The 25,530-nt window shown below is 50.2% G+C and overlaps 2 protein-coding genes across 6 annotated transcripts in view; one reads left to right on the forward strand and one right to left on the reverse strand.

Moving 5' to 3' along the window:
- ENTREP1 (endosomal transmembrane epsin interactor 1) overlaps positions 1-25,530 on the reverse strand; it is a 183,228-nt gene that overhangs the window by 58,102 nt on the left and 99,596 nt on the right. The window lies entirely within an intron of this gene.
- LOC132540801 (uncharacterized) lies at positions 1,001-16,892 on the forward strand. The gene is made up of 12 exons (XM_060198979.1): positions 1,001-1,036; positions 1,825-1,938; positions 5,526-5,858; positions 6,969-7,191; positions 8,886-8,950; positions 9,735-9,848; positions 10,905-11,237; positions 12,030-12,143; positions 13,657-13,989; positions 14,791-14,904; positions 15,971-16,297; positions 16,416-16,892. Exons 1-12 carry the CDS (start codon positions 1,001-1,003, stop codon positions 16,803-16,805), a joined length of 2,496 nt encoding a protein of 831 aa, XP_060054962.1. The 3' UTR covers positions 16,806-16,892.

The raw sequence follows: 25,530 nt of genomic DNA on the forward strand, positions 1-25,530 counted from the left end.
ACTTCCCGGGATATAACACAGGATACAGAGTGAAGGCAGAGGAAGAGGGGAAATGATGGTTCCTCCAAAGCTGAATAAGCTGTGGGCTGCATAGCGGGGTGGGAGAGCTCCAGGTCTGTGATCAGTGAGTCTCCTTCCTTCAGGGATGTGGGAACACATGGGAGGTTCTGGGTGAGAGCCTGTTCTGGCAGAATAAATGTTGCTGCCCTCCTCAGAGGCTCCCTCCCTCTGGACAGTTGTGACCAGGTGACATGTCCACACTCACTGGTGAGAAGCCCACGCTCACAGGAGACAAGAGCTGAGGGCAACTGCCTGAGGCCCCAGGAGGTGCTGAGGGACCCTGAGGGAATCTGGGCTCTTGGGTATCATGGGCTCATCTTTGATGACCCATGGAGCTGCTCCACACCTCTGAGTCCTCACAGCTGGATGGGTACACCCCAATGCCTGGGTGTGGGGTGTGATGTGTGACCCCAGGAATTCAGGGAGGATCTGCTTGAGGAGAAGGGTCTGGCCTCACCCAGTTCAGGGATGACTGGGTATGCATGGAAGTGAGGGTCAACAAAGTAGCTGTCCTGGCTAGCTCCTGCCTCCCTTGCTGAGCTGGGGTATCTGAGGTCTCCTCATGGTGTCTGTTCTCCAGAATCAGGAGGAATAGACATGGAGAGAGGCTCAGGCTGGGTTTCCTGTGTCCCTGTCTCTGCAGATGACCACAGGGGACACGCAAGACACAGAGGAGGCCAAGCCAGGCTGCCTGAGCCCTTGTGAGACCACAGTGCAGGTGCCTCCCACCAGGAAAGAAGTTGAGCCCTCCCTGGAGGCATATATGGCCCTGCAAAGTCCCCAGGAAAATATCGGGGTGCCTGAGGCCCAGGGAAGGCAGCTGCCTCCTCCCAAGCCTCCACGTAGGAACAAGGGCAGAGTTATCTGGTACTCAGGGTCCTGTCCTTACAGTGACTGGCCCCCTCACCTAGAGGACCAACCTCAGGGAGGGCCAGGACCCATGGAGCCTGAAGGGGAACTGCAACCTGTGCAGCAGGTGAGCACCTGTCACTTCCTGAACCCACAGGCCCTCTGCCCCTGAACTCAGGGGCACCTGAACCCCAGACAAGCCATGGGGCCCCTCTCCTGCTGTCCTGGCTCTGGGTGGTGCTGGGTTGAATACAGGTCACTTCATGATTCTGGGCCTCATGGGGCTTGTGACTGCATCTAAGCTTCAACTGGAGAGAATTGATTCAAGGACACAGATAGAAAGAGACAGAGATAGATGGGAGAGAGAAAGGAAGAAAGGAAAGACACCATAGCCAAGGAGCTTTCTCCTCTGGGAGAGTCCCAGCTCCACAGTTCCCAACCCCTCCCACCTACCCCCCACACACATACACAGCAAAGCAACACACTAGCCAGGAGAGATATTTTCTTGACTCCAAAGCTTCTCACAAGTGACTCCTAGCACTGACTCCCCAGTCCAATAGCACTCTGCCCAGTGAAGCCTCTGTCCACACCTTCACTTCCTGGGTGTTGGTGAGGTCACAATGCCTGGGGGTGGACAGGGAGGAGAAGGCTGAGGGCTCTGTGGTCACCCACAAGGCTGGATACACTGTGGGCTGAGTAGTCGGGGTGCTAAATCCCTTAGGGGAGAAATCTACTATCAGTGCTTCTCCTTGAGGATGGCCACAGGGAAAGGGACACATGGAGGATGAGGGGTGGGGGGCCTGGGTGAGAATCTTTCAGAGCATGTGCTGCCTGCCCTCCTCATAGTCAGCTAAGACCGGGACATATCGACACCAGGGCTAACAACGGGCACTGACTGTGTCCCTGTCTCTGCAGATGACCGCGGGGGACACACTAGACACCAGGGAAGACATGCCAGGTGGCTTGAGTCCTCCTAATACTGAAGAGCAGATGCTCCCCACCAGCAAGGAAGCTGAGTCCCCACTAGAGGCAAGTGTGGCCCTGCTGGGTATCCAGGACAATATGGGGGCCCTGAGGCTCAGGGAAGGTAGCAGCCCCCTACCAAGCCTCCTCGCAGGAACAAGGGCTGAGTTGTCTGGTACTATGGTCCTGCCCTTATAGTGACTGGCTCCCTCCCCTAGAGGACCAACCTCAGGGGATCAGGACGCAGGATCCCTGTGGCCTGAAGGGGCACTGCAACCCGGGCAGTAGGGAAACACCTGTCAATTCCTGAACACACAGGCCCTCTTGTGGGTATGCTTCTAATTCTACTTCTAAAAACCTCTTCTGTTTCATTTGGTTTAATCCCCCCTGCTTGACACTGCATTCTATTTACATAACCACTGTATTCTATTTACATAACCACCCTCCCTCCAGGGCATTGGTGGTTCAGTGGTAGAATTCTTGCCTGCTCCGCCCCCTCTCCTTGTCATACCCTTCACCAGTCACTTTTCTCTCCACCCTCTCTGCATCGTATCCTGTTCCCACCCTACTGGGCTAGTATATTTATAAGGACAAGATTGTTTGTAGTTTTTAGTTTTAGCTTAGCTTGGTATAGATTGCGCTGCGTTCTGCATGAATAAAGAGATACTGCGTACAACCCAGCCATGAGTCCCTGGTTGTCTGTTACCCGCCCGTGAAGCCAGCGCGGTAAAAACAACATATGGCGCCTACAACGTGGGACCAGACCTGTGCAACTCCCAGATAAGTGAAGACTTTGCCTACCTATGCACTATGGACTTCTCTTCTACTTATGAAGAGGTTTGCCAAAACCTCTACTGCTTCATCATGAGAGTTACTCTGTCTCTGGAACATTTTGCTCTGGGCCACACTTTGTTTCCCTGACTGAGAACTTTGGTTTCTTGTGACCCTAATCATAGAGCTTGGGAGATGCACTGAGATTTCTCCTTGGACTTTCTGGATTCCCTCACCCAGGTTTCCTGAGGAAAAGGACTACATTTTGCTCCGGGCCACAATTTGGTTCTTTATTACCATGATCGTAGACCTTGGGATATGTACGGAGATTTCCCCTGGGACTTTCTGGACTTCTTCTCACATGTTTCCTGCTGAGAAGGACTATAATTTGAGGAGTGTTCTCTAGTACCCTGGCAGTCCCCAAGAATGGAGACACATGGTTAGTTCTCTCCTGATTGGATTCTATCTTCAATGGGAAGACACTTTTAAAAATGGGTGCCTGAAACAATCCAGCAGGAACAGTCAGAAGCACCCTAAATGGAATTTCGAGGAACTTTTTGGACTAGGACGCCCTCTGGGGACTCTTGATACTACATGGTGAGATCTGTTTCATAAGAGAGTGATTTGAATGACTGAATTTTTGTTTGACATTGACTTAAAAAAAAAAAAAGCTGGACGCAGCCATGATTTCTAGAGACATCCAGAAACAATCCAAAAAATTGTTTTTTCCTTCCTTTGATTTCTTTTTTACGTCTTGGCATAAATCTGAAACGTTTAATCCTGAAACGGTATGAGTTATGGGCAGGGCAGATAGTGCAATGATTAATTATTCTCATGCCTGAGGCTTCTACCGTGGTTCTTCTGTTTACCTTTCCACATTTTATTGAGTTTAAACTGTTTAAACAACCTTAAAATCATACTAGAAAGGACTTCCAATTATAATGGAGTTATCAATTATAGTAAACTTCTAATCTGCTACAAGTTTTGTTTGACAAGTAAGTGAATTTCAGCTGTCAAGTCTTCACATGAAAAAGCATCTACTCAAATGGAATTCCTGGAAATCCATTTGGATCCTGTTCTCTAACATCGCCCACAAGATGGAATGACTACAACACACCCCCGGAAACCAATGATGTGACCTGGCACGACCTGAAGAAACAGATTCACAGACTCCAAAGCTCACTCTCTACAGAAAAGCAGAATTCTGGTGGCCGACATTCCCCATCGAGACAGACATGCAGCGTTTCATCCCTTGGCATTTTCTTCTGTGGTCAGCTACTTTGGACTGACACCTCCATCGGACTTACTGGTACACGCTGCTGTGTTTTTCAAAGACTAACTTCAGCCAATTGCCTTGAGACTTTATAGACCATGTCCCCTCGCCTGCAGGCTCTGTCCCCAGAGGTAGAAAACTCCCTCCTCCTTATTAGGTTATGCCCACAGAGGCAGGAAACGCCCTTTGAGGCAAGAGATGCGCCCAGAGGCATGAAGCACTCACAGAGGCAAGAAATGTCCTTTTGCCTGCTAGGCCTTGCCCTTTGAGGCAAGAAACGTTCCCCTTGGCATCACACTGGTTATTGCTGTTCGCCTATTTTGTTTTCCATGTCTTATGCCAGTTCTTTTGAAAACGCCTGTACGATATAGGTTTCTGTTCACCCCACAATCCTGATACTATGGCCATTAGTTAAAAAGAAAGGGGAAATTGTTGGTATGCTTCTAATTCTACTTCTAAAAACCTCTTCTGTTTCATTTGGTTTAATCCCCCCTGCTTAACACTGCATTCTATTTACATAACCACTGTTAACAAGCACCACCCTCCCTCCAGGGCATTGGTGGTTCAGTGGTAGAATTCTTGCCTGCTCCGCCCCCTCTCCTTGTCACACCATGATCTTCCACCAGTCACTTTTCTCTCCACCCTCTCTATGTCACATCCTGTTCACACCCTACTTGGGAAGTATATATAAAGACAACATTGTTCATTTTAGTGTTAGTTTAGCTTAGCTCGGCTAAGATTGTGCTGTGTCCTGTGTGAATAAAGAGATACTGCCTACAGCTCAACCATGAGTCCCGGGTCGTCTGTCTCCTGTCAATGAAGCTCAGCCCGACACCCTCAGCCACTGTACCCTGTGGGACCTCATCCCCAGAGAAGGAGTGTGGCAAGTCCCGTGCTCTGCAGGCTGTGGCTGGTTCTGGGTTGAACACGGGTCACTTCAAGATTCTGGGGCTCATGGGGCTATAAGCTTCTATTCAGAGAGTAGAAACAAGGACAGAGATGGAAATAGAGAGAGACACAAAGATAGAAACAGAGAGAGAGAGAGGACAGATAGAAAGACACCACAGACCTGGAGCTTCCTCCCCTGTGAGGGTTCTTTTCTTGCACATGCATGTGCGCATACACACACACACACATACAGACATTTCAGTAATACACTAAATAGGTGAGCTGTTTTATTTGCTCTCAAGCTCTTCACAAATACATGTGACACCTCAGCCTAATGTCAATCTGCCCATTGAGGCCTCTGTCCACACCTTCACCTCCTTAAGATAGGTGAGATCACGAAGGGAATAAGAGGAGCAGGGTGGGGGCACCGGAGTCTCCCCAAAGGCTGGGTAATGTGTGGACTGAGTGGGAGTGCTAAGCCTCCTTGGGGAGCTGTCTGTTGTCAGTCCATCTTCCTCCTACCTGGGGGAAAGGGACACATGGGGAATGAGGGGTAGGGTTTCTGGGTGAGAATCTTTCAGAGCATGTGCTGCCTGCCCTCCTCAGAGTGTCCCCCATCTGATTATCTTTGACAGACTCGTGAGGGGTAGAAACACAGGGGCTCATGAGGGGCAGAAACACAGAGACTAAGGTTAGGCTCACTGTGTCCTTGTCTCTGCAGATGACCACAAGGGACACGCAAGACACAGAGGAAGACATGCCAGGCTGCCTGAGCCCTTGTGAGACCACAGTGCAGGTGCCTCCCACCAGGAAAGAAACTGAGCTTTCTCTGGAAGCATATATGGTCCTGCAAGGTCCCCAGGAAAATATGGGGGAGCCTGAGGCCCAGGGAAGGCGGCTGCCTCCTCCCAAGCCCCCACGTAGGAACAAGGGCAGAGTTATCTGGTACTCAGGATGCTGTCCTTACAGTGACTGGCCCCCTCACCTAGAGAACCAACGTCAGGGTGAGCCAGGCCCCCTGGAGCCTGAACAGGAACTGCAACCTGTGCAGCAGGTGAGCACCTGTCACTTCCTGAACCCACAGGCCCTCTGCCCCTGAGCCCAGGGGCACCTGAACCCCAGACAAGCCATGGGGCCCCTCTCCTGCTGTCCTGGCTCTGGGTGATGCTGGGTTGAATACAGGCCACTTCATGATTCTGGGCCTCATGGGGCTTATAACCGAATCTAAACTTCAACAGGAGAGAGTTGATTCAAGGACAGAGATGGAAAGAGTTAGAAAGATGGGAGAGAGGGAGTCGGGCTGTAGCACAGCGGGTTAAGCGCAGGTGGCGCAAAGCACAGGACCGGCATAAGGATCCCGGTTCGAACCCCGGCTCCCCACCTGCAGGGGAGTCGCTTCACAGGCGGTGAAGCAGGTCTGCAGGCGTCTATCTTTCTCTCCTCCTCTGTCTTCCCCTCCTCTCTCCATTTCTCTCTGTCCTATCCAACAACGACGACAACAACAATAATAACTACAACAATAAAAAAAACAACAAGAGCAACAAAAGGGAATAAATAAATAAAATTAAAAAATATATTAAAAAAAAAAAAAAAAGAAAGATGGGAGAGAGAAAGGAGGGAAGGAAAGACAGCAAAGCAAGGAACTTTCTCTCTAGGAGAGGTCCAGCTCCACAGCCCCCAACCCCTCCCACCTACTCCAACACCGCCCCCCCCCCCAAACACAGCAAAGCAACACACTAGCCAGGAGAGATATTTTCTTGACTCCAAAGCTTTAAACATCTGACCCCTAGCACTGTCTCCCCAGTCCTATGTCACTCTGCCCATTGAACCCTCTGTCCACACTCTCACTTCCTGGGGGTAGGTGAGCTCACAATGCCTGGTGGTAGACAGGGAGGAGAAAGCAGAGTGCTCTGTGGTCCCTCACAAGTCTGGATACGCTGTGGGCTGAGTCGGGGTGCTAAGTCCCTGGGGAAGAAATCTACTATCAGTGCATCTCCTTGAGGATGGCCACAGGGAAATGGACACATGGAGGATGAGGGGTGGGGGGCCCTGGGTGAGAATCTTTCAGAGCATGTGCTGCCTGCCCTCCTCATAGTCAGCTAAGACCGGGACATGTCAACACCAGGGCTAACAACGGGCACTGACTGTGTCCCTGTCTCTGCAGATGACCATGGGGGACACACTGGACACAGGGGAGGACATGCCAGGTGGCCTGAGTCCCCCTAATACTGAAGAGCAGATGCTCCCCACCAGCAAGGAAACTGAGTCCCCACTGGAGGCAAGTGTGGCCCTGCTGGGTCCCCAGAACAATATGGGGGCCCTGAGGCTCAGGGAAGGTAGCAGCCCCCTCCCAAGCTTCCTTGCAGGAACAAGGGCTGAGTTGTCTGGTACTGGGGGTCCCTGCCCTGACAGGGACTGTCTCCCTCCACTGAAGAAGAAGCCTGGTGGGAGGGGGCAGGACCCCAGGAGCCTAAAGAGGAGCTGCAATCTGTGCTGCACATGAGCACCTGCCACTTGATGAACCCACAGGCCCTCAGCCACTGGGCCCTGTGGGACGTGATGCCCAGACAGTGGCTTATCCCCTGCTCTGCAGGCTGTGGCTGGTTCTGGGTTGAACACAGGTCACTTCATGATTCTGGGCCTCATGGGGCCTGTGACCACATAAAAATTTCTCTTGAGAGAGTTGATATAAGGAAAGATGGAAAGACACACACACACACACACACACACACACACACACACACACACACACACACACACAAAGAATGAGAGCGAAATAGACAGAGGGTGTCTTCCTTCCAGGTGTCAGGCTGACCTCAGGTTACTTCATGATTCTGGGGCCATCGGGTGGGTCATGCCATGTACACCTCTTCTCAAAAGAGTGTACCTGGGGGGCAGGGGTTTGGGGGAGCAGACAGAGAGACTCAACAACCCCGGAGCTTCCTTCCTGGGAAGTTCAAGCTCTATCCTGGTCTCACACACACAGGGCAAAGCAGCACACTGGCCAGGAGAGCTATTTTGTTGACTCCAAAGCTTTTCACAACGGACTCCTAGGCATAACTCCCAACTCCCATGCCACTCTGCCCACTGAAATGTCTGTACACACCCTCACTTCCCGGGATATAACACAGGATACAGAGTGAAGGCAGAGGAAGAGGGGAAATGATGGTTCCTCCAAAGCTGAATAAGCTGTGGGCTGCATAGCGGGGTGGGAGAGCTCCAGGTCTGTGATCAGTGAGTCTCCTTCCTTCAGGGATGTGGGAACACATGGGAGGTTCTGGGTGAGAGCCTGTTCTGGCAGAATAAATGTTGCTGCCCTCCTCAGAGGCTCCCTCCCTCTGGACAGTTGTGACCAGGTGACATGTCCACGCTCACTGGTGAGAAGCCCACGCTCACAGGAGACAAGGGCTGAGGGCAACTGCCTGAGGCCCCAGGAGGTGCTGAGGGACCCTGAGGGAATCTGGGCTCTTGGGTATCATGGGCTCATCTTTGATGGCCCATGGAGCTGCTCCACACCTCTGAGTCCTCACAGCTGGATGGGTACACCCCAATGCCTGGGTGTGGGGTGTGATGTGTGACCCCAGGAATTCAGGGAGGATCTGCCTGAGGAGAAGGGTCTGGCCTCACCCAGTTCAGGGATGACTGGGTATGCATGGAAGTGAGGGTCAACAAAGTAGCTGTCCTGGCTAGCTCCTGCCTCCCTTGCTGAGCTGGGGTATCTGAGGTCTCCTCATGGTGTCTGTTCTCCAGAATCAGGAGGAATAGACATGGAGAGAGGCTCAGGCTGGGTTTCCTGTGTCCCTGTCTCTGCAGATGACCACAGGGGACACGCAAGACACAGAGGAGGCCAAGCCAGGCTGCCTGAGCCCTTGTGAGACCACAGTGCAGGTGCCTCCCACCAGGAAAGAAGTTGAGCCCTCCCTGGAGGCATATATGGCCCTGCAAAGTCCCCAGGAAAATATCGGGGTGCCTGAGGCCCAGGGAAGGTGGCTGCCTCCTCCCAAGCCCCCACGTAGGAACAAGGGCAGAGTTATCTGGTACTCAGGGTCCTGTTCTTACAGTGACTGGCCCCCTCACCTAGAGGACCAACCTCAGGGAGGGCCAGGACCCATGGAGCCTGAACAGGAACTGCAACCTGTGCAGCAGGTGAGCACCTGTCACTTCCTGAACCCACAGGCCCTCTGCCCCTGAGCCCAGGGGCACCTGAACCCCAGACAAGCCATGTGGCCTGTCTCCTGCTGTCCTGGCTCTGGGTGGTTCTGGGCTGAATACAGGTCACTTCATGATTCCTCATGGGGCTTGTGACCACATCTAAGCTTCAACTGGAAAGAGTTGATTCAAGGACAGAGATAGAAAGAGATAGAGTTAGATGGGAGAGAGAAAGGAGGGAAGGAAAGACACCATAGCCAAGGAGCTTCCTCCTGTGGGAGAGTCCCAGCTCCACAGCTCCCAACTCCTTCCCCATCGCCCCCCTCACACAAACACATACACAGCAGGCAACACGCTAGCCAGGAGAGATATTTTCTTGACTCTAAAGCTTTAAAAAGCTGACCCCTAGCACTGACTCCCTAGTCTAATGGCATTTTCCCTATTGAAGCCTCTGTCCACACCCCACTTCCTGGGCTTGATAAGGTCTCAATGCCTGGGGGTGGACAAAGAAGAGAAGGCTGAAAGCTCTGTGGTCACCCAGAAGGCTAGATACACTGTGCGCTGAGTTGGGGTGCTAAGTCCCTGGGGGAGAAATCTACTATCAGTGCTTCTCCTTGAGGATGGCCACAGGGAAAGGGACACATAGAGGATGAGGGGTGGGGGGCCCTGGGTGAGAATCTTTCAGAGCATGTGCTGCCTGCCCTCCTCATAGTCAGCTAAGACCGGGACATATCGACACCAGGGCTAACAATGGGCACTGACTGTGTCCGTGTCTCTACAGATGACCACGGGGGACACACTAGACACCGGGGAAGTCATATCAGGTGGCCTGAGTCCTCCTAATGCTGAAGAGCAGATGTTCCCCACCAGCAAGGAAGCTGAGTCCCCGCTAGAGGCAAGTGTGGCCCTGCTGGGTATCCAGGACAACATGGAGGCCCCAAGGCCCAGGGAAGGTAGCAGCCCCCTCCCAAGCCTCCTTGCAGGAACAAGAGAAGAATTGTCTGGTACTGAAGTCCCGCCCTGACAGGGACTGGTCTCCTCCCCTAGAGGACCAACCTCAGGGGGTCAGGAGGCAAGGCCCCAGGGGCTTGAAGTGGAACTGCAACCCTGGCAGTAGGGAAGCACCTGTCAATTCCTCAACACACAGGCCCTCTGCCACTGTACCCTGTGGGACCTCATCCCCTGACAAGGAGTGTGGCAGGTCCTGTGCTCTGCAGGCTGTGGCTGGTTCTGGGTTGAACACGGGTCACTTCAAGATTCTGGGCCTCATGGGGCTATGACCACTTATAAGCTTCTATTCAGAGAGTTGATACAAGGACAGGGATGGAAAGAGAACAGGGAAAGACACAAAGATAGAAACAGAGAGAGAAAGAGGACAGATAGAAAGACACCACAGACCTGGAGCTTCCTCCCCTGTGAGGGTTCTTTTCTTGCACAGGCACACATGCACACGCACACACAGACATTTTAATCAATGCACTAATTAGGTGAGCTGTTTTATTTGCTCTCAAGCTCTTCACAAATACATGTGACACTTCAGCCCAATGTCAGTCTGCCCATTGAGGCCTCTGTCCACACTCTCACCTCCTTAGGATAGGTGAGTTCACAAAGGGGGTAACAGGAGCAGGGTGGGGGCACTGGAGTCTCCCCAAAGGCTGGGTAATGTGTGGACTGAGTGGGAGTGCTAAGCCTCCTTGGGGAGCAGTCTGCTGTCAGTCCTTCTCCCTCCTACAGGGGGGAAAGGGACACATGGGGAATGAGGAGTGGGGTTTCTGGGTGAGAATTTTTCAGAGCATGTGATGCCTGCCCTCCTCAGAGGGTCCCTCATCTGATTATCTTTGATAAATGACGTGTCCACACTAGGACACATGAGGAGTAGAAACACAAGGGGCTCATGAGGGGCAGAAACACAGAGACTGAGGTTAGGCTCACTGTGTCCCTGTCTCTGCAGATGACCACAGGGGACACGCAAGACACAGAGGAAGACATGCCAGGCTGCCTGAGCCCTTGTGAGACCACAGGGCAGGTGCCTCCCACCAGCAAAGAAACTGAGCCTTCTCTGGAGGCATATATGGCCCTACATTGTCCGCAGGATAATATGGGGAAGCCTGAGGCCCAAGGAAGGCGGCAGCCTCCTCCCAAGCCCCCATGTAGGAACAAGGGCAAAGTTATCTGGTACTCAGAATGCTGTCCTTACAGTGACTGGCCCCCTCACCTAGAGGAACAACCTCAGGGTGAGCCAGGATCCAAGGAGCCGGTAACGGAACTGCAACCTGTGCAGCAGGTGAGCACCTGTCACTTCCTGAACCCACAGGCCCGCTGACCCTGAGCCCGGGGGCACCTGAACCCCAGACAAGCCATGTGGCCTGTCTCCTGCTATCCTGCTCTGGGTGGTTCTGGGTTGAACACAAGTCATCTCATGATTATGGGCCTCATGGGTCTTATAACCGATCTAAGCTTCAACTGGAGAGAGTTGATTCAAGGACAGACATGGAAAGAGAAAGATGGGAGAGAGAAAGGAGGGAAGGAAAGACACCAAAGCAAGGAACTTCCTCCTCTAGGAAAGGTCCAGCTCCACAGCCCCCTACCCCTCCCACTTACCCCAGCGCCCCCCCCCACACACACACACACACATCAAAGCAACACACTAGACAGGAGAGATATTTTCTTGACTCCAAAGCTTTAAATATATGACCCCTAGCACTGACTCCCCAGTCCTATGTCACTCTGCCCATTGAACCCTCTGACTACATCCTCACTTCCTGGGGGTTGGTGAGGTCACAATGCCTGGGGGTGGACAGGGAGGAGAAGGCTGAGGGCTCTGTGGTCCCCAACAAGGCTGGATACACTGTGGGCTGAGTTGGGGCGCTAAGTCCCTTTGGGGAGAAATCTACTATCAGTGCTTCTCTTTGAGGATGGCCACAGGGAAAGAGACACACAGCGGATGATGGGTGGGGGGCCTGGGTGAGAATCTTTCAGAGCATGTGCTGCCTGCCCTCCTCATAGTCAGCTAAGACAGGGGACATGTCGACACCAGGGCTAACAAGGGGCACTGACTGTGTCCCTGTCTCTGCAGATGACCACGGGGGACACACTGGACACAGGGGAGGACATGCCAGGTGGCCTGAGTCCCCCTAATACTGAAGAGCAGATGCTCTCCACCAGCAAGGAAACTGAGTCCCCACTGGAGGCAAGTGTGGCCCTGCTGGGTCCCCAGAAAATATGGGGGCCTGAGGTTCAGGGAAGGTAGCAGCCACCTCCCAAGCTTCCTTGCAGGAACAAGGGCTGAGTTGTCCGATACGAGGGGTCCCTGCCCTGACAGGGACTGGCTCCCTCCCCTGGAGAATAAGCCTCAGGGTGGCAGGGGGCAGGACCCCAGGAGGCTAAAAAGGAGCTGCAACCTGTGCAGCACATGAGCACGTGGCACTTCCTGAGTTCATAACCCTCTGCAACTGGGCCCTGTGGGACCTGATGCCCAGAAAAGCAGTGTTGCTTATCACCTGCTCTGCAGGCTGTGGCTGGTTCTGGGTTGAACACAGGTCACGTCATGATTCTGGGCCTCATGGGGTCTGTGACCACATAAAAGTTTCTCCTGAGAGTTGATATAAGGACAGAGATGGAAAGACACGCACACAACAGACACACACACACACAAAGAATGAGAGTGAAATAGACAGAGGGTGTCTTCCTTCCAGGTGTCAGGCTGACCTCAGGTTACTTCATGATTCTGGGGCCATTGGGTGGGTCATGCCATGTACACTTCTTCTCAAAAGAGTGTACCTGGGGGCAGAAGTTTGGGGGGGCAGACACAGAGACTCAACAACGCCAGAGCATCCTCCCCGGGAAGTTCAAGCTCTATCCTGCTCTCACGCACACAGGGCAAAGCAGCACACTGGCCAGGAGAGCTATTTTGTTGACTCCAAAGCTTTTCACAACGGACTCCTAGGCATAACTCCCAACTCCCATGCCACTCTGCCCACTGAAACGTCTGTACACACCCTCACTTCCTGGGATATAACACAGGATACAGAGTGAAGGCAGAGGAAGAGGGGAAATGATGGTTCCTCCAAAGCTGAATAAGCTGTGGGCTGCATAGCGGGGTGGGAGAGCTCCAGGTCTGTGATCAGTGAGTCTCCTTCCTTCAGGGATGTGGGAACACATGGGAGGTTCTGGGTGAGAGCCTGTTCTGGCAGAATAAATGTTGCTGCCCTCCTCAGAGGCTCCCTCCCTCTGGACAGTTGTGACCAGGTGACATGTCCACGCTCACTGGTGAGAAGCCCACGCTCACAGGAGACAAGAGATGAGGGCAACTGCCTGAGGCCCCAGGAGGTGCTGAGGGACCCTGAGGGAATCTGGGCTCTTGGGTATCATGGGCTCATCTTTGATGGCCCATGGAGCTGCTCCACACCTCTGAGTCCTCACAGCTGGATGGGTACACCCCAATGCCTGGGTGTGGGGTGTGATGTGTGACCCCAGAAATTCAGGGAGGATCTGCTTGAGGAGAAGGGTCTGGCCTCACCCAGTTCAGGGATGACTGGGTATGCATGGAAGTGAGGGTCAACAAAGTAGCTGTCCTGGCTAGCTCCTGCCTCCCTTGCTGAGCTGGGGTATCTGAGGTCTCCTCATGGTGTCTGTTCTCCAGAATCAGGAGGAATAGACATAGAGAGGCTCAGGCTGGGTTTCCTGTGTCCCTGTCTCTGCAGATGACCACAGGGGACACGCAAGACACAGAGGAGGCCAAGCCAGGCTGCCTGAGCCCTTGTGAGACCACAGTGCAGGTGCCTCCCACCAGGAAAGAAGTTGAGCCCTCCCTGGAGGCATATATGGCCCTGCAAAGTCCCCAGGAAAATATCGGGGTGCCTGAGGCCCAGGGAAGGCGGCTGCCTCCTCCCAAGCCCCCACATAGGAACAAGGGCAGAGTTATCTGGTACTCAGGGTCCTGTCCTTACAGTGACTGGCCCCCTCACCTAGAGGACCAACCTCAGGGAGGGCCAGGACCCATGGAGCCTGAAGGGGAACTGCAACCTGTGCAGAAGGTGAGTACCTGTCACTTCCTGAACCCACATGCCTTCTGCCCCTGAACCTAAGGGCACGTGAACCCCAGACAAGCCATGTGGCCTATCTCCTGCTGTCCAGTTTCTGGGTGGTAATGGATTGAATACAGGCCACTTCATGATTCTGAGCATCATGGGGCTTGTGACCACATCTAAGCTTCAACTGGAGAGAGCTGATTCAAGGACAGAGATAGAAAGAGAAAGAGAAAGAGATAGAGATAGAGATAGATGGGAGAGAGAAAGGAGGGAAGGAAAGACACCATAGCCAAGAAACTTCCTCCTGTGGGAGAGTCCCAGCTCCACAGCTCCCAACCCCTTCCCCCCCACACACACACATACATAGCAAAACAACACACTAGACAGGAGAGATATTTTCTTGACTCCAAAGCTTTAAACATCTGACCCCTAGCACTGACTCCCCAGTCCTATAGCACCCTGCCCACTGAACCCTCTGTCCACACCCTCACTTCCTGGGGGTTGGTGAGGTCACAATGTCTGGGGGTAGACAGGGAGGAGAAGGCTGAGGGCTCTGTGGTCACCCACAAGTCTGGATACGCTGTGTGCTGAGTCGGGGTGCTAAATCCCTGGGGGAGAAATCTACTATCAGTGCTTCTCCTTGAGGATGGCCACAGGGAAAGGGACACATAGAGGATGAGGGGTGGGGGGCCCTGGGTGAGAATCTTTCAGAGCATGTGCTGCCTGCCCTCCTCATAGTCAGCTAAGACCGGGACATGTCAACACCAGGGCTAACAACGGGCACTGACTGTGTCCCTGTCTCTGCAGATGACCATGGGGGACACACTGGACACAGGGGAGGACATGCCAGGTGGCCTGAGTCCCCCTAATAGTGAAGAGCAGATGTTCCCCACCAACAAGGAAGCTGAGTCCCCGATGGAGGCAAGTGTGGCCCTGCTGGGTCCCCAGAACAATATGGGGGCCCTGAGGCTCAGGGAAAGTAGCAGCTACCTTACAAGCCTCCTTGCAGGAACAAGGGCTGAATTATCTGGTACTGGGGGGTCCTTTCCTGACATGGACTGGCTCCCTCCCCTGGAGAACAAGCCTCAGGGTGGGAGTGGGGCTGGACCCCAGGAGCCTAAAGAGGAGCTGCCACCTGTGTAGCACGTGAGCACCTGCCACTTCCTGAATCCATAACCCTCTGCAACTGGGCCCTGTGGGACCTGATGCCCAGACAAGTAGTGTGACTTATCCTCTGCTCTGCAGGCTGTGGCTGGTTCTGAGTTGAACACAGGTCACTTCATGATCTGGGCCTCATGGGGCCATGAACATTTATAAGTGTCTATTCGGAGAGTTGATACAAGGACTGAGATGGAAAGAGAGAGACACACACATACAGAGACACAGAGAGAGAGGACACATAGACACCACAGCCCTGGAGCTTCCTCCCCTGGGAAGGTCCCTTGCACTCACATGCACAGGCGCGCACACACACACACACACACACACACACACACACACACATTTAAGCAGTGCACTAATTAGGTGAGCTGTTTTATTTGCTCTCAAGCTCTTCACAAATACATGTGACACCTCAACCCAATGTCAGTATGCCCATTGAAGCCTCTGTCCACACCATCACCTACTTGGGGTCAGTGAGGTATCAATGGGGGTAACAGGAGCAGGGTGGGGGCACTGGAGTCTCCCCAAAGGCTGGATAATCTGTGGACTGAGTGGGAGTGCTAAGCCCCCTTGGGGAGTAGTCTGCTGTCAGTCCTTCTCCCTCCTACCTGGGGGAAAGGGACACGTGGGGAATGAGGGATGGTGTTTCTGGGTGAGAATCTTTCAGAGCATGTGCTGCCAGCCCTCCTCAGAGGGTCCCTCATCTGATCATCTTTCACAAGGGACATGTCCACACTAGGACTCATGAGGGGGAGAAACATAGGGGCTTATGAGGGGCAGAAATACAGAGACTCAGGTTGGGCTCACTGTGTCCCTGTCCCTGCAGATGAACACAGGGGACATGCAGGACACTGAGGGCGACACACCCGGTGGCTTGAGCCCATTTGACACTAAGGAGCAGATACCCCCCACCAGCAAGGAAGCTCAGCCCTCCCAGGAGGCATCCCTGCTGGGTGCCCAGGACTATATGGGGGACCCCGAGATCCAGGGAAGGAGGCAGCCGCCTCTGAAGCCCCCATGCAGGAACAAGGGCAGAGTCATCTGGGACCCAGGATCATGCCCTCACAGTGACCTGTCACCTCCCTTGGAGGACAAGCCTCAGGAGAGGCCAGGTCAAAAGGAGCCTGAAGAGGAGCTGCAACCCCTGCAGCAGGTGAGCACCTGCCACTTCCTGAGTGCACAGGTCCTCTGCCTCTGGGCCCGGGGGACCTAAACCCCAGACAGTAAACTTGCAAGCTCAGGCTGGACTTCCTGGGTCCCTGTCTCTGCAGATGACCTCAGGGGACAAGGAGGACGCAGAGGGGGGCATACCAGTTGGCCTGTGCCCTTGTGAGACCACAGGGAAAATACCCCCCATCATGGATGCTGAGCACCCCTTAAAGGCCAGTATGGCCCTACTGGGTCCCCAGGACGGGACCATCAAGGCCCAGAGAAGGTGGCAGCCCCCCAGCAAGTCCCCACACAAGAACAATGGCAGAGTCATGTGGTTCCAGGCAGAGGAGCTTCTGAGGCTGGCCCAGGACACCCAGTGCCCCAGCACTCCGCTTCACAACAATCAGCTGGCTCTGCTCAGGGGTGAGATGTGGGGCTCACTGGAGCACACAGGGTGGGAGGCTCTCAGAGGAACTGAGCTCGAGTTGTGTCACAGAGACTCATCCTGACCCCTCAGGGTTGAATGGGACAGTCCTGGGGGTCAGTGCTCTAAAAGCTGGGGGTGTGGGAGTGCTGAGTCAGCAAGGGCTGCACCTGGGCCAGGCTGACATCTGACCCTCTCCTCTCCAGAGTGCCCCCCTGCTCCTAAGCTGCCAATTCTGGCCATGGCCCCAGAGACACCCACCATGGAAGTTGCCCCCCCATCTGAAGAGGTCTGCTGCTTGTGGTTCATTAAAATTCTACTTTACCTCTTGTGGAACTTTGTGTTCTCTTAATGCGGTCTGAATAAAGTGTTGTTCTACGGATCCACTACCTGGGTGCTTGTAGTCACAAGCCACCACTCTCCGCTCCACAGAGTCACAGAATACTCCATGGCACTGCTTATCCCAAAAGGAGCCTCTAAGCCAAGAGCAACACCCCCACTCCTGTCTCCCTAGACCCTCCTCCATCAGCCCCCTGACCAGCTGAAAGGCTGACCCAGCCCAGCCTCACTGCACTCTGAATCCCACACCCCGTTCCTGTCCACTCCTCTGAGGGACAGCCTGGTCCTGCTTGGGGACAGAGGTGGGCAGTCTGCAAAGTGGCTGCTCTCCAGGAGCACAGAGCTGTCCTTTTCAGGGAGCACCTCAGGTCCTCAGAGACCTGGAGTGGCTCCATGGGGGAACAGCCCCATGGTTACAGCTCCTGGGGATGTGACCTGGGGGGGGGGGGGTCACTGTAGCACACAGAGGGGCCAGAGGAGAGGCTGGGAGTGCAGAGTTTCTGCAAGGCTAGCCATCCAGCCTCCCCACAGCTCCTCCTCCCACAGTAAGTGGCCTGCTGGTTGGCACCCTCACATCACTGCACCGAGTCCAGACAGTGGGCAGGTCATCTCATGAAGCAGCTGGGAGGCCAGGACAGGACTTGTGTAACCAGTCCTGCACCCCATCCTTGGGGGGACTCCTATCTTCTGGGCCTTGTGGCTTCCAGGAGCTGAGCTGTCACTTCTGGGGACACTGTCACCTCCCAGCAGGAGGAAGCCCTCAGCCCTGCTGCCTGCTCTCAGCTAAGTTAGAACATGATTCCTTTTACTCCATGTGACCCCAGTTGACCCCAGGCACCATGGGATGGCTGGGACTGCCACATGTAGACGGGGTGACCATGGGAAGGGGACATTGGAACCTCACAGTGTAACAACTCACTAAGAAAATGTAGGGGCCTTCTCTGCAGCAAACAGAGACAATCATACACAGTCAGAGCATAGGCTGACTTGCTAAAAATCTACCAAGGCCAGGAGTCGGGTAGTAGCGCAGCAGGTTATTTGTAGGTGACGCAAAGCGCAAGGACTGTAGTAAGGATCTGGGTTCAAGCCCGTGGCTCCCCACCTGCAGGGGAGTCACTTCACAAGCAGTGAAGCAACTCTGCAGATGTCTATTTTTCTCTCCTCCTGTCTTCTCCTCTCTCCATTTCTCTCCTATCCAACAATGACAAAAAAAATACCTACAACAATAAAACAAGGTCAACAAAAAGGACTATTTTTTAAAAAAATCTATCAAGCCCTCAAATTGTTGTCACAGAAGGACAGCATGCTCATGTTTTGAGGAATATTCCAATTTCAGATAAAAGAGCTCTCTTAACCAGTGGGCTGGTGTGTGTGTGTGTGTGTGTGTGTGTGTGTGTGTGTGTGTGTGTGTATGTGTGCACACAAGCGAGTGTATAAGTAGTCCAGGTACAGGGAACACATGAAATGGGGGATGAGTAAAGAAGAAGAAAAGAGTATATGTGCCATCTTCTTCCAGGAGGTAGCGCACACATAGTACAAAGCACAAGTGTCCACACACATATCCCAGTTAGAGCTCCTGGTTCCCCACCTGCAGGGAGGTCATCTCACAATCGATAAAGCAGGTCTGCAGGTGTCTATCTCCCTCTCTATCTTCCCCTCCCCTCGGCTCTCAACTTCTCTATGTCCTATAAAAAAAAATTGAAAAAATGGCCTCAAATGCAGTGGATTTGTAGTGTAGGCACTGAGCCCTAACTATAGCCCTGAAGGGAAAAAAAAAAAGTAATATTCCTATTTCTTAGTGCAGCAGCCTGTCCCAATCCATTTGCATACATACTGTTCTTGTCAATGTGACAAGGGGTAACTCAGGGACTTCAGACTATGGCACAATGACCTTGGGTCCATACTCCAAGAGGGTTAAAGAACAGAAAAGCTATCAAGAGAGGGGATGGGATACAGAGTTCTGGTGGTGGGAATTCTGTGAAGTTGTAACCCTCTTATCCTATGGTTTTGTCAATGTTTCCTTTTTATAAATAAAGAAATTTTTAAAATAATTATGCCAGGGAGTCGGGTGGTAGCTCAACGGGTTAAGCACATGTGACGCAAAGTGCAAGGACCGGCATAAGGATCCTGGTTCGAGCCCCCGACTCTCCACCTACAAGGGAGTCCCTTCACAGGCGGTGAAGCAGGTCTGCAGGTGTCTATCTTTGCCCTCTCTGTCTTCCCCTCCTCTCTCCATTTCTCTCTGTCCTATCCAACAACAATGACATCAATAACAACAACAATAATAACTACAACAACAATAAAAAGACAACAAGGGCAACAAAAGGGAAAATAAATAAATAAAATTTAAAAATAATAATTATGCCAACATAGCCTGGTACTGTTGAGTCTTTTATAATACAAGATTTCATTCTGTAAATAGATCAGCCTTTCCCTACTGCCTAAGCACTTGTATTTTGTTTCTTCCCTGCTGCTGCAAGTTCAAGATGCAACTGAAACTCATCTGTGCTTGTTTAAATAGACACTCAGTAACTGTGTGAAGACAGAGGAGTCTAAAAATAAGTAAGTTTAAAATGGTGAATGAAACATAAATATTTAGTTTCCACTAATACCCACTCAAAACGCAAACATACACACACAGTAGTAAAGGAAAAAATAATGCTGAAGTCCATACATAGAAGAGGAAAACACTAACAAAATTTTAAACTACTGATAGAAACAAGTCATTCTGAGAAAACAGAGTCAGTCTCACAATCACAAAAACAAACTCCAAAACAGGATCTACTCCTCAGAATCTCCAAATGCTCAGAAGTTGGTGGCCACAAAGATGTCTGGAAATGAGAATGAGGGCAAAAAATAGGGTGGATTGCCAGTCTAAGAGGCAATCAGAAAATGACACAACTATGGAAAACTACTGGCAGCTTCTAATTAAGACATAGCCACCCTATGACACAGTAATTCACTTTTAGGTACACAGCCAAGAAAAGGTAATGCAAATGTCCTAAAAAAAAATAAATAAAATAAAAAAGACACATTCCGGGGAGGGGTAGATAGCATAATGGTTAGGCAAAGAGACTCTGATGCCTGAGGCTTCAAAGTCCCCTGTACCAGCATAAGCCAGAGCTGACACCTAGTTTAATGCACACATTATAGTGCATTGTAAGGACTCAGGTTCAAACCTACCTGATCCCTACCTGCAATGGGAAAGCTTCTCGAGTGGTGAAGCAGGTCTGCAGGTGTCTCTCTTTCCCTCTCTATCTCCCCCCCTCAGTTTCTCTCTGTCTATCCAAAGCTAATAAAAAAATAATAAATTTTTAAAATGTTCATATCGACTTAGCCACAACAGATAAGCCAAATGTCCAGAAATAGGAGAATGAATGAACTGCAGTATACTCCCTGAAACTGTGCCCCCAAACTGATAGTAACTCCTGGGTGGAGAGGAAAAAGCCTTTAAGTACTGTTGTAAGAGGGATTGGAGACAAATATTATCATTACATTTTAGACACTTTATAAAAAGAAAATCTGAGCATAGCCACATGAGCAAATCTGATACTCGAGCATCTCTGAAAGGAAAGTGACACAGCTGGTTCTGTTCACGGCAACAGGTCTGTGTTTAGCTTGTTGGCAAGGATGACTGGTCTGGATACTTGGAAATATGTCTGCCAAGCTACTGGAAGAAGTTTAAAAGATGTCAAGGGAGTAAACCTGGGTGTACATTCTCTTGGGATCTGAGGATTAAAGCACACAGCAAACAAAACCATGCATGTGTGAGCTCCTCCAAGCAGGTGTAAAATAGCAGAAACTGGGCTCCAGTGAGTAGTTGTGATTTGTTATGTTTTATTTTATTTTATTTATTTATTCTCTTTTGTTGCCCTTGTTTTATTGTTGTAGTTATTATTGTTGTTGTCATTGTTGGATAGGACAGAGAGAAATGGAGAGAGGAGGGGAAGACAGAGAGGAGGAGAGAAAGATAGACACCTGCAGACCTGCTTCACCGCCTGTGAAGCGACTCCCCTGCAGGTGGAGAGCCGGGGTTCGAACCGGGATCCTTATGCCGGTCCTTGTGCTTTGCGCCACCTGCGCTTAACCCACTGTGCTACAGCCCGACTCCCCGATTTGTTATGTTTTACTGGTTGCTATGTGCTTGGATAGTCAATCAGAATTCATTTTGCTAATTGAGAACAACTTTAATTTGATATCTTGTCTTCAGTTTTTTTTTCCCAGTGCCATTGTTTTATGTCCAGATTATTTTGCTCATGATTCTAAATCTTCATTTTAAAACAATTTCCCAGACTGAATTAAAATTTAAGATGTGCTGGAGTGGGGAGGGTTCAAGTCCTGGAACATGATGGCAGAGGAAGACCTAGTGGGGGTTGAATTGTTCTGTGGAAAACTGAGAAATGTTACACATGTACAAACTATTGTATTGTACTGTCAACTGTAAACCATTAATTCCCAAATAAAGAAATAAAAATAAATTAGAATAAAAAGAAATAATAAAAAATTAACCAATTAAATTTAGAACACTTAAGATGTGATGCTCACATATACATATTTTGTAGAAACTGAGTTAGATAATTCTAGGCACTTCATACTTATCAAAATTTTGGTCACTAACTTAAACTATGTCAGGAAGAAATCATCTTTGTATGTTTCAGCTTCCTCAAAATGAGTCCCTGTCACGATATACTCTAATCCCATGTGTTTATCTCACTGATTCTTGGCATAGTTCACAACTTTTTTGTTGTTGCTGCTGCTGTTGTTGTTGTTCCTCTATTGAATTGGGTGCTTTAACCTGAATCCTTGTGCCCTGTACACTCAACCAGGTGTGCTACCAACCGACCCTTATACTTCAATTTTAAAGAACCGCAAAAGACAGAGAATAAGAAAGCAAAGAAAGGTGAAATCCATCCATTTCCTAACCCCACCCACCCACTTAGAATAATGTATTTTTTGTTCTTTATTCTCCCATCATTGTAAGCTGACCTCAGGAACTTATTGGCCAATAGAATGTGAAAGAAGTGATATTTTTTTGGGGGGGGGGGGCGGTAGCGCAGTGGGTTAAGCACACATGGCGTGAAGCGCAAGGACCAGTGTAAAGATCCTGGTTCAAGCCCCTGGCTCCCCACCTGCGTGGGGGTGGGGTGGGTAGCTTCACAGGTGGTGAAGCAGGTGCAGATATCTGTCTTTCTCTCCCCTTCTCTGTCTTCCCTTCCTCTCTCAATTTCTCTCTGTCCTATCCAACAATGACAGCAATAACAACAACAATAATAACAATGATAAACAACAAGGGCAACAAAAGGGAAAAAATAGCCTTCCAGGAACAGTGGATTTGTAGTGCTGGTACCGAGCTCCAACAGTAACCCTGGAGGCACAAAAAAAAGTGATATTCTGAAACAAAGTAAGTTGGTTTACAAGAAGCCTCAGCCACCTGGAATTCTTGAAATGCCTAGCTAAGACTCTTCCTCTCAGAACCTAGCCACCTGTCGGGTCGCTCTCATATCAACAGCACTAGCAGAACTCCAACCAACAAGCAATAGAGCCTGCAGGTCCCCACTTGCAGGAGAGAAGCTTCACTAGCAGTGGAGCAGGGCTGCAAGTGTTCTCAAACCCAAAGAAACTAAAAAAATTAGCCACATCAGCCCAGCCTACAAAACGATTGAAAGGAATCCCACAAGAAAAAGTGCAACTAGACTACCACTTAACACCATATACCTAAATTAATTCAAAATAGATCAATTGTCTAGATATAAGTCAATTGTCTATTCCAAAGTAAGCATTTTTATCATAGATAGGTGTTGAAATCTGTCAAAGCTTTTTTCCCCACATCTATTGATAAGATCATATTATTTTTCCTTTTTTTTTTTTTTTTTTTCCTTTTTTGCCTCCAGGGTTATCACTGGGGCTTGGTGCCTACACTACGAATCCACTGCTCTCCTAGAGGTCATTTTTCCCATTTTGTTGCCTTATTGTCACTGTTGTTATTGTCACTGTTGCCATTGCTGCTGCTGTTGGATAGGACAGGGAGAAATCAAGAAGGGAGGGGAAGACAGAGAGGGGGAGAGGAACTCCACCACAACTGGTCATTTCCATCAGGAACGGCATCTTGTGGGCCCTCCCAGAACCTTGATCTCACCATAAAGCAACGATAGCAGGGAGAGCCCCAGTCTCCAAAGGAGGCTGGGGTATCCTGTCCTTCCACTTGAGAAAAACTGGTCCTGTGCAGCCTGCAATGTTCTCAGCTGTGACCATGAGCTGTAAACTCAGACCAGTAGGGACTTAGAGGTTACACAGGCTCTGGTACTAAATATATATATGGGTCAGGTGGATGGAAGTAAATAGTTAATTTCAGACACAGAACTTTTTTTTTAAAGAACAGGAGCTACTCTGCCCTAATCCAACTTTTTAGCCATTTTTTTCTACTCTGATACCATTCTCTAAGACAATATTCTTTTGTAAAATATTTATTTATTCCTTTTTGTTGCCCTTGTTTTATTGCTGTAGTTATTGTTGTTGTTATTGATGTAGTTGTGTTAGAAAGGATAGAGAGACATGGAGAGAGGAAGGGAAGACAGAAAGGGGGAGAGAAAGATAGACACCTGCAGACTTGCTTCACCACTTATGAAGCAACTCCCCTGCAAGTGGGGAGCCGGGCCTCGAACCAGGATCCTCACTCCGGTCCTTGTGCTTTGCATCACCTGCGCTTAGCACACTGCGCTACTGCCCAACTCTCCAGACAATATTCTTTTTTTTAATTTAATTAATTAATTAATTTATTTATTTATTTATTCCTTTTTGTTGCCCTTGTTTCTTTTTATTGTTGTAGTTACTATTGTTGTCTTCGTTGTTGGATAGGACAGAAAGAAATGGAGAGAGGAGGGGAAGAAGGGGAGAGAAAGATAAGACAGCTGCAGACCTGCTTCACTGCTTGTGAAGCAACTCCCCTACAGGTTGGGAGCCGGGGCTCGAACTGGGATCCTTATGCCGGTCCATACGCTTAACGCTACTGCCCTACTCCCTCCAGACTATATTCTTATCCAACCTCAGGCTAGCTATCAAACTCAAGCAAAACTACCATAGTGTGTGTCCCCAGGAACATGCCTAAAATGGACTTCATAGCTTTCTTCTACCCTAAAATCTCTAATCTCATCTGCTCTTATCCCACTTTTTGGTTCCTGTTCATTGACCATTTTCTCTCAACTTAGGTCATGCCATCTTCCAGATGCCAAGTTACAGATTATACCATGACTCCATCCTGACTTCTCTGGGCAGACAATCTCACCAAAATGTCATGGACCTCGCACCTCTAGAGCTCTGGCCCTCTAGGGAAAGAGAGAAACAGGCTGGGGGTATGGATCGACCTATCAACACCCATGTTCAATGGAGAAGCAATTACAGAAGCCAGAACTCCTACCTTCTGCACCCCAAAAACAGCTTTGATCCTTACTCCCAGCAGGCGAGAAATGATAGGAGGAAGATAAAAGAGCTCTGAACTTCAGCTCCATCAGCACCCAGAGAGAGAGAGAGGGGAAAGGAGAGGGACATATGGAGGTAGTTATGTTGTCATGAGTGGCTTGGAGGGAAAGAGAGGATTGAATCAGGTAAAAAAAAAAAAAAAAAAGGAGGGGAGCAATTATGTATAAATGTAGATAGAGAGTTGCAAAATGGTAAATACTTCTTTCTACGGAATGTTTGATTTGAAATTTTAACCCAAGGAAAGTAAAGGACCAATAAAGTTTAAGGAGCCCACTTGTATATAATGACAAAGGGATATATAAATATGAGCAGACACTTAATAGATGTTTTCTTACAGTGAGTGAATTACCTAAGGGCACACTTCCAAAACCATTGTTCACTGATTATTGATTTCCTATCAAGTATTCCAGAAAAAGAAGTGTGTGTGTGTGTGTGGGGGTGGGGGGTTGAGGTAAATTTGGAATCTTTGAGTTTGAAACAAACACTTAGAACCTCTCAGGACCTTTATTTGTTTATTGATAAACTAAGTGGTGGCACCAGGGCCTTGGACGATGTGATTTCATCACATCTAGGTTGAAAGATTTTTTTTTTTTAAGCAGAGCTCTGCTCAACTCAGGTTTCTGGTGATGCTAGGAGTTGAGCATGCTCCAAATATAAAAGTCTTGTTGTGTAAAATGCTGAGCTATTTCTTCTGACCCCATTTGTTTACTAATGAGAGAGACAGAGACAGAGAGACACACTATCTGATACAAGTGATGCCAGGGACTTCATGTGTTGGTATCTTCTAATTCTGCTTTTAAAAACCCCTTCTGTTTCATTTGGTTTAAATCCCCCCTGCTTAACACTGCATTCTATTTACATAACCATTGTATTCTATTTACATAACCACTGCCATCTATTTACATAAATCACTTTTACATTTATATAAAGCACCACCTTCCCTCCAGGGCATTGGTGGTTTAGTGGTAGAATTCTCACCTGCTCCACCCCCTCTC

Source organism: Erinaceus europaeus, chromosome 10, assembly GCF_950295315.1.
Source record: "Erinaceus europaeus chromosome 10, mEriEur2.1, whole genome shotgun sequence".
Lineage (NCBI taxonomy): Eukaryota > Metazoa > Chordata > Mammalia > Eulipotyphla > Erinaceidae > Erinaceus > Erinaceus europaeus.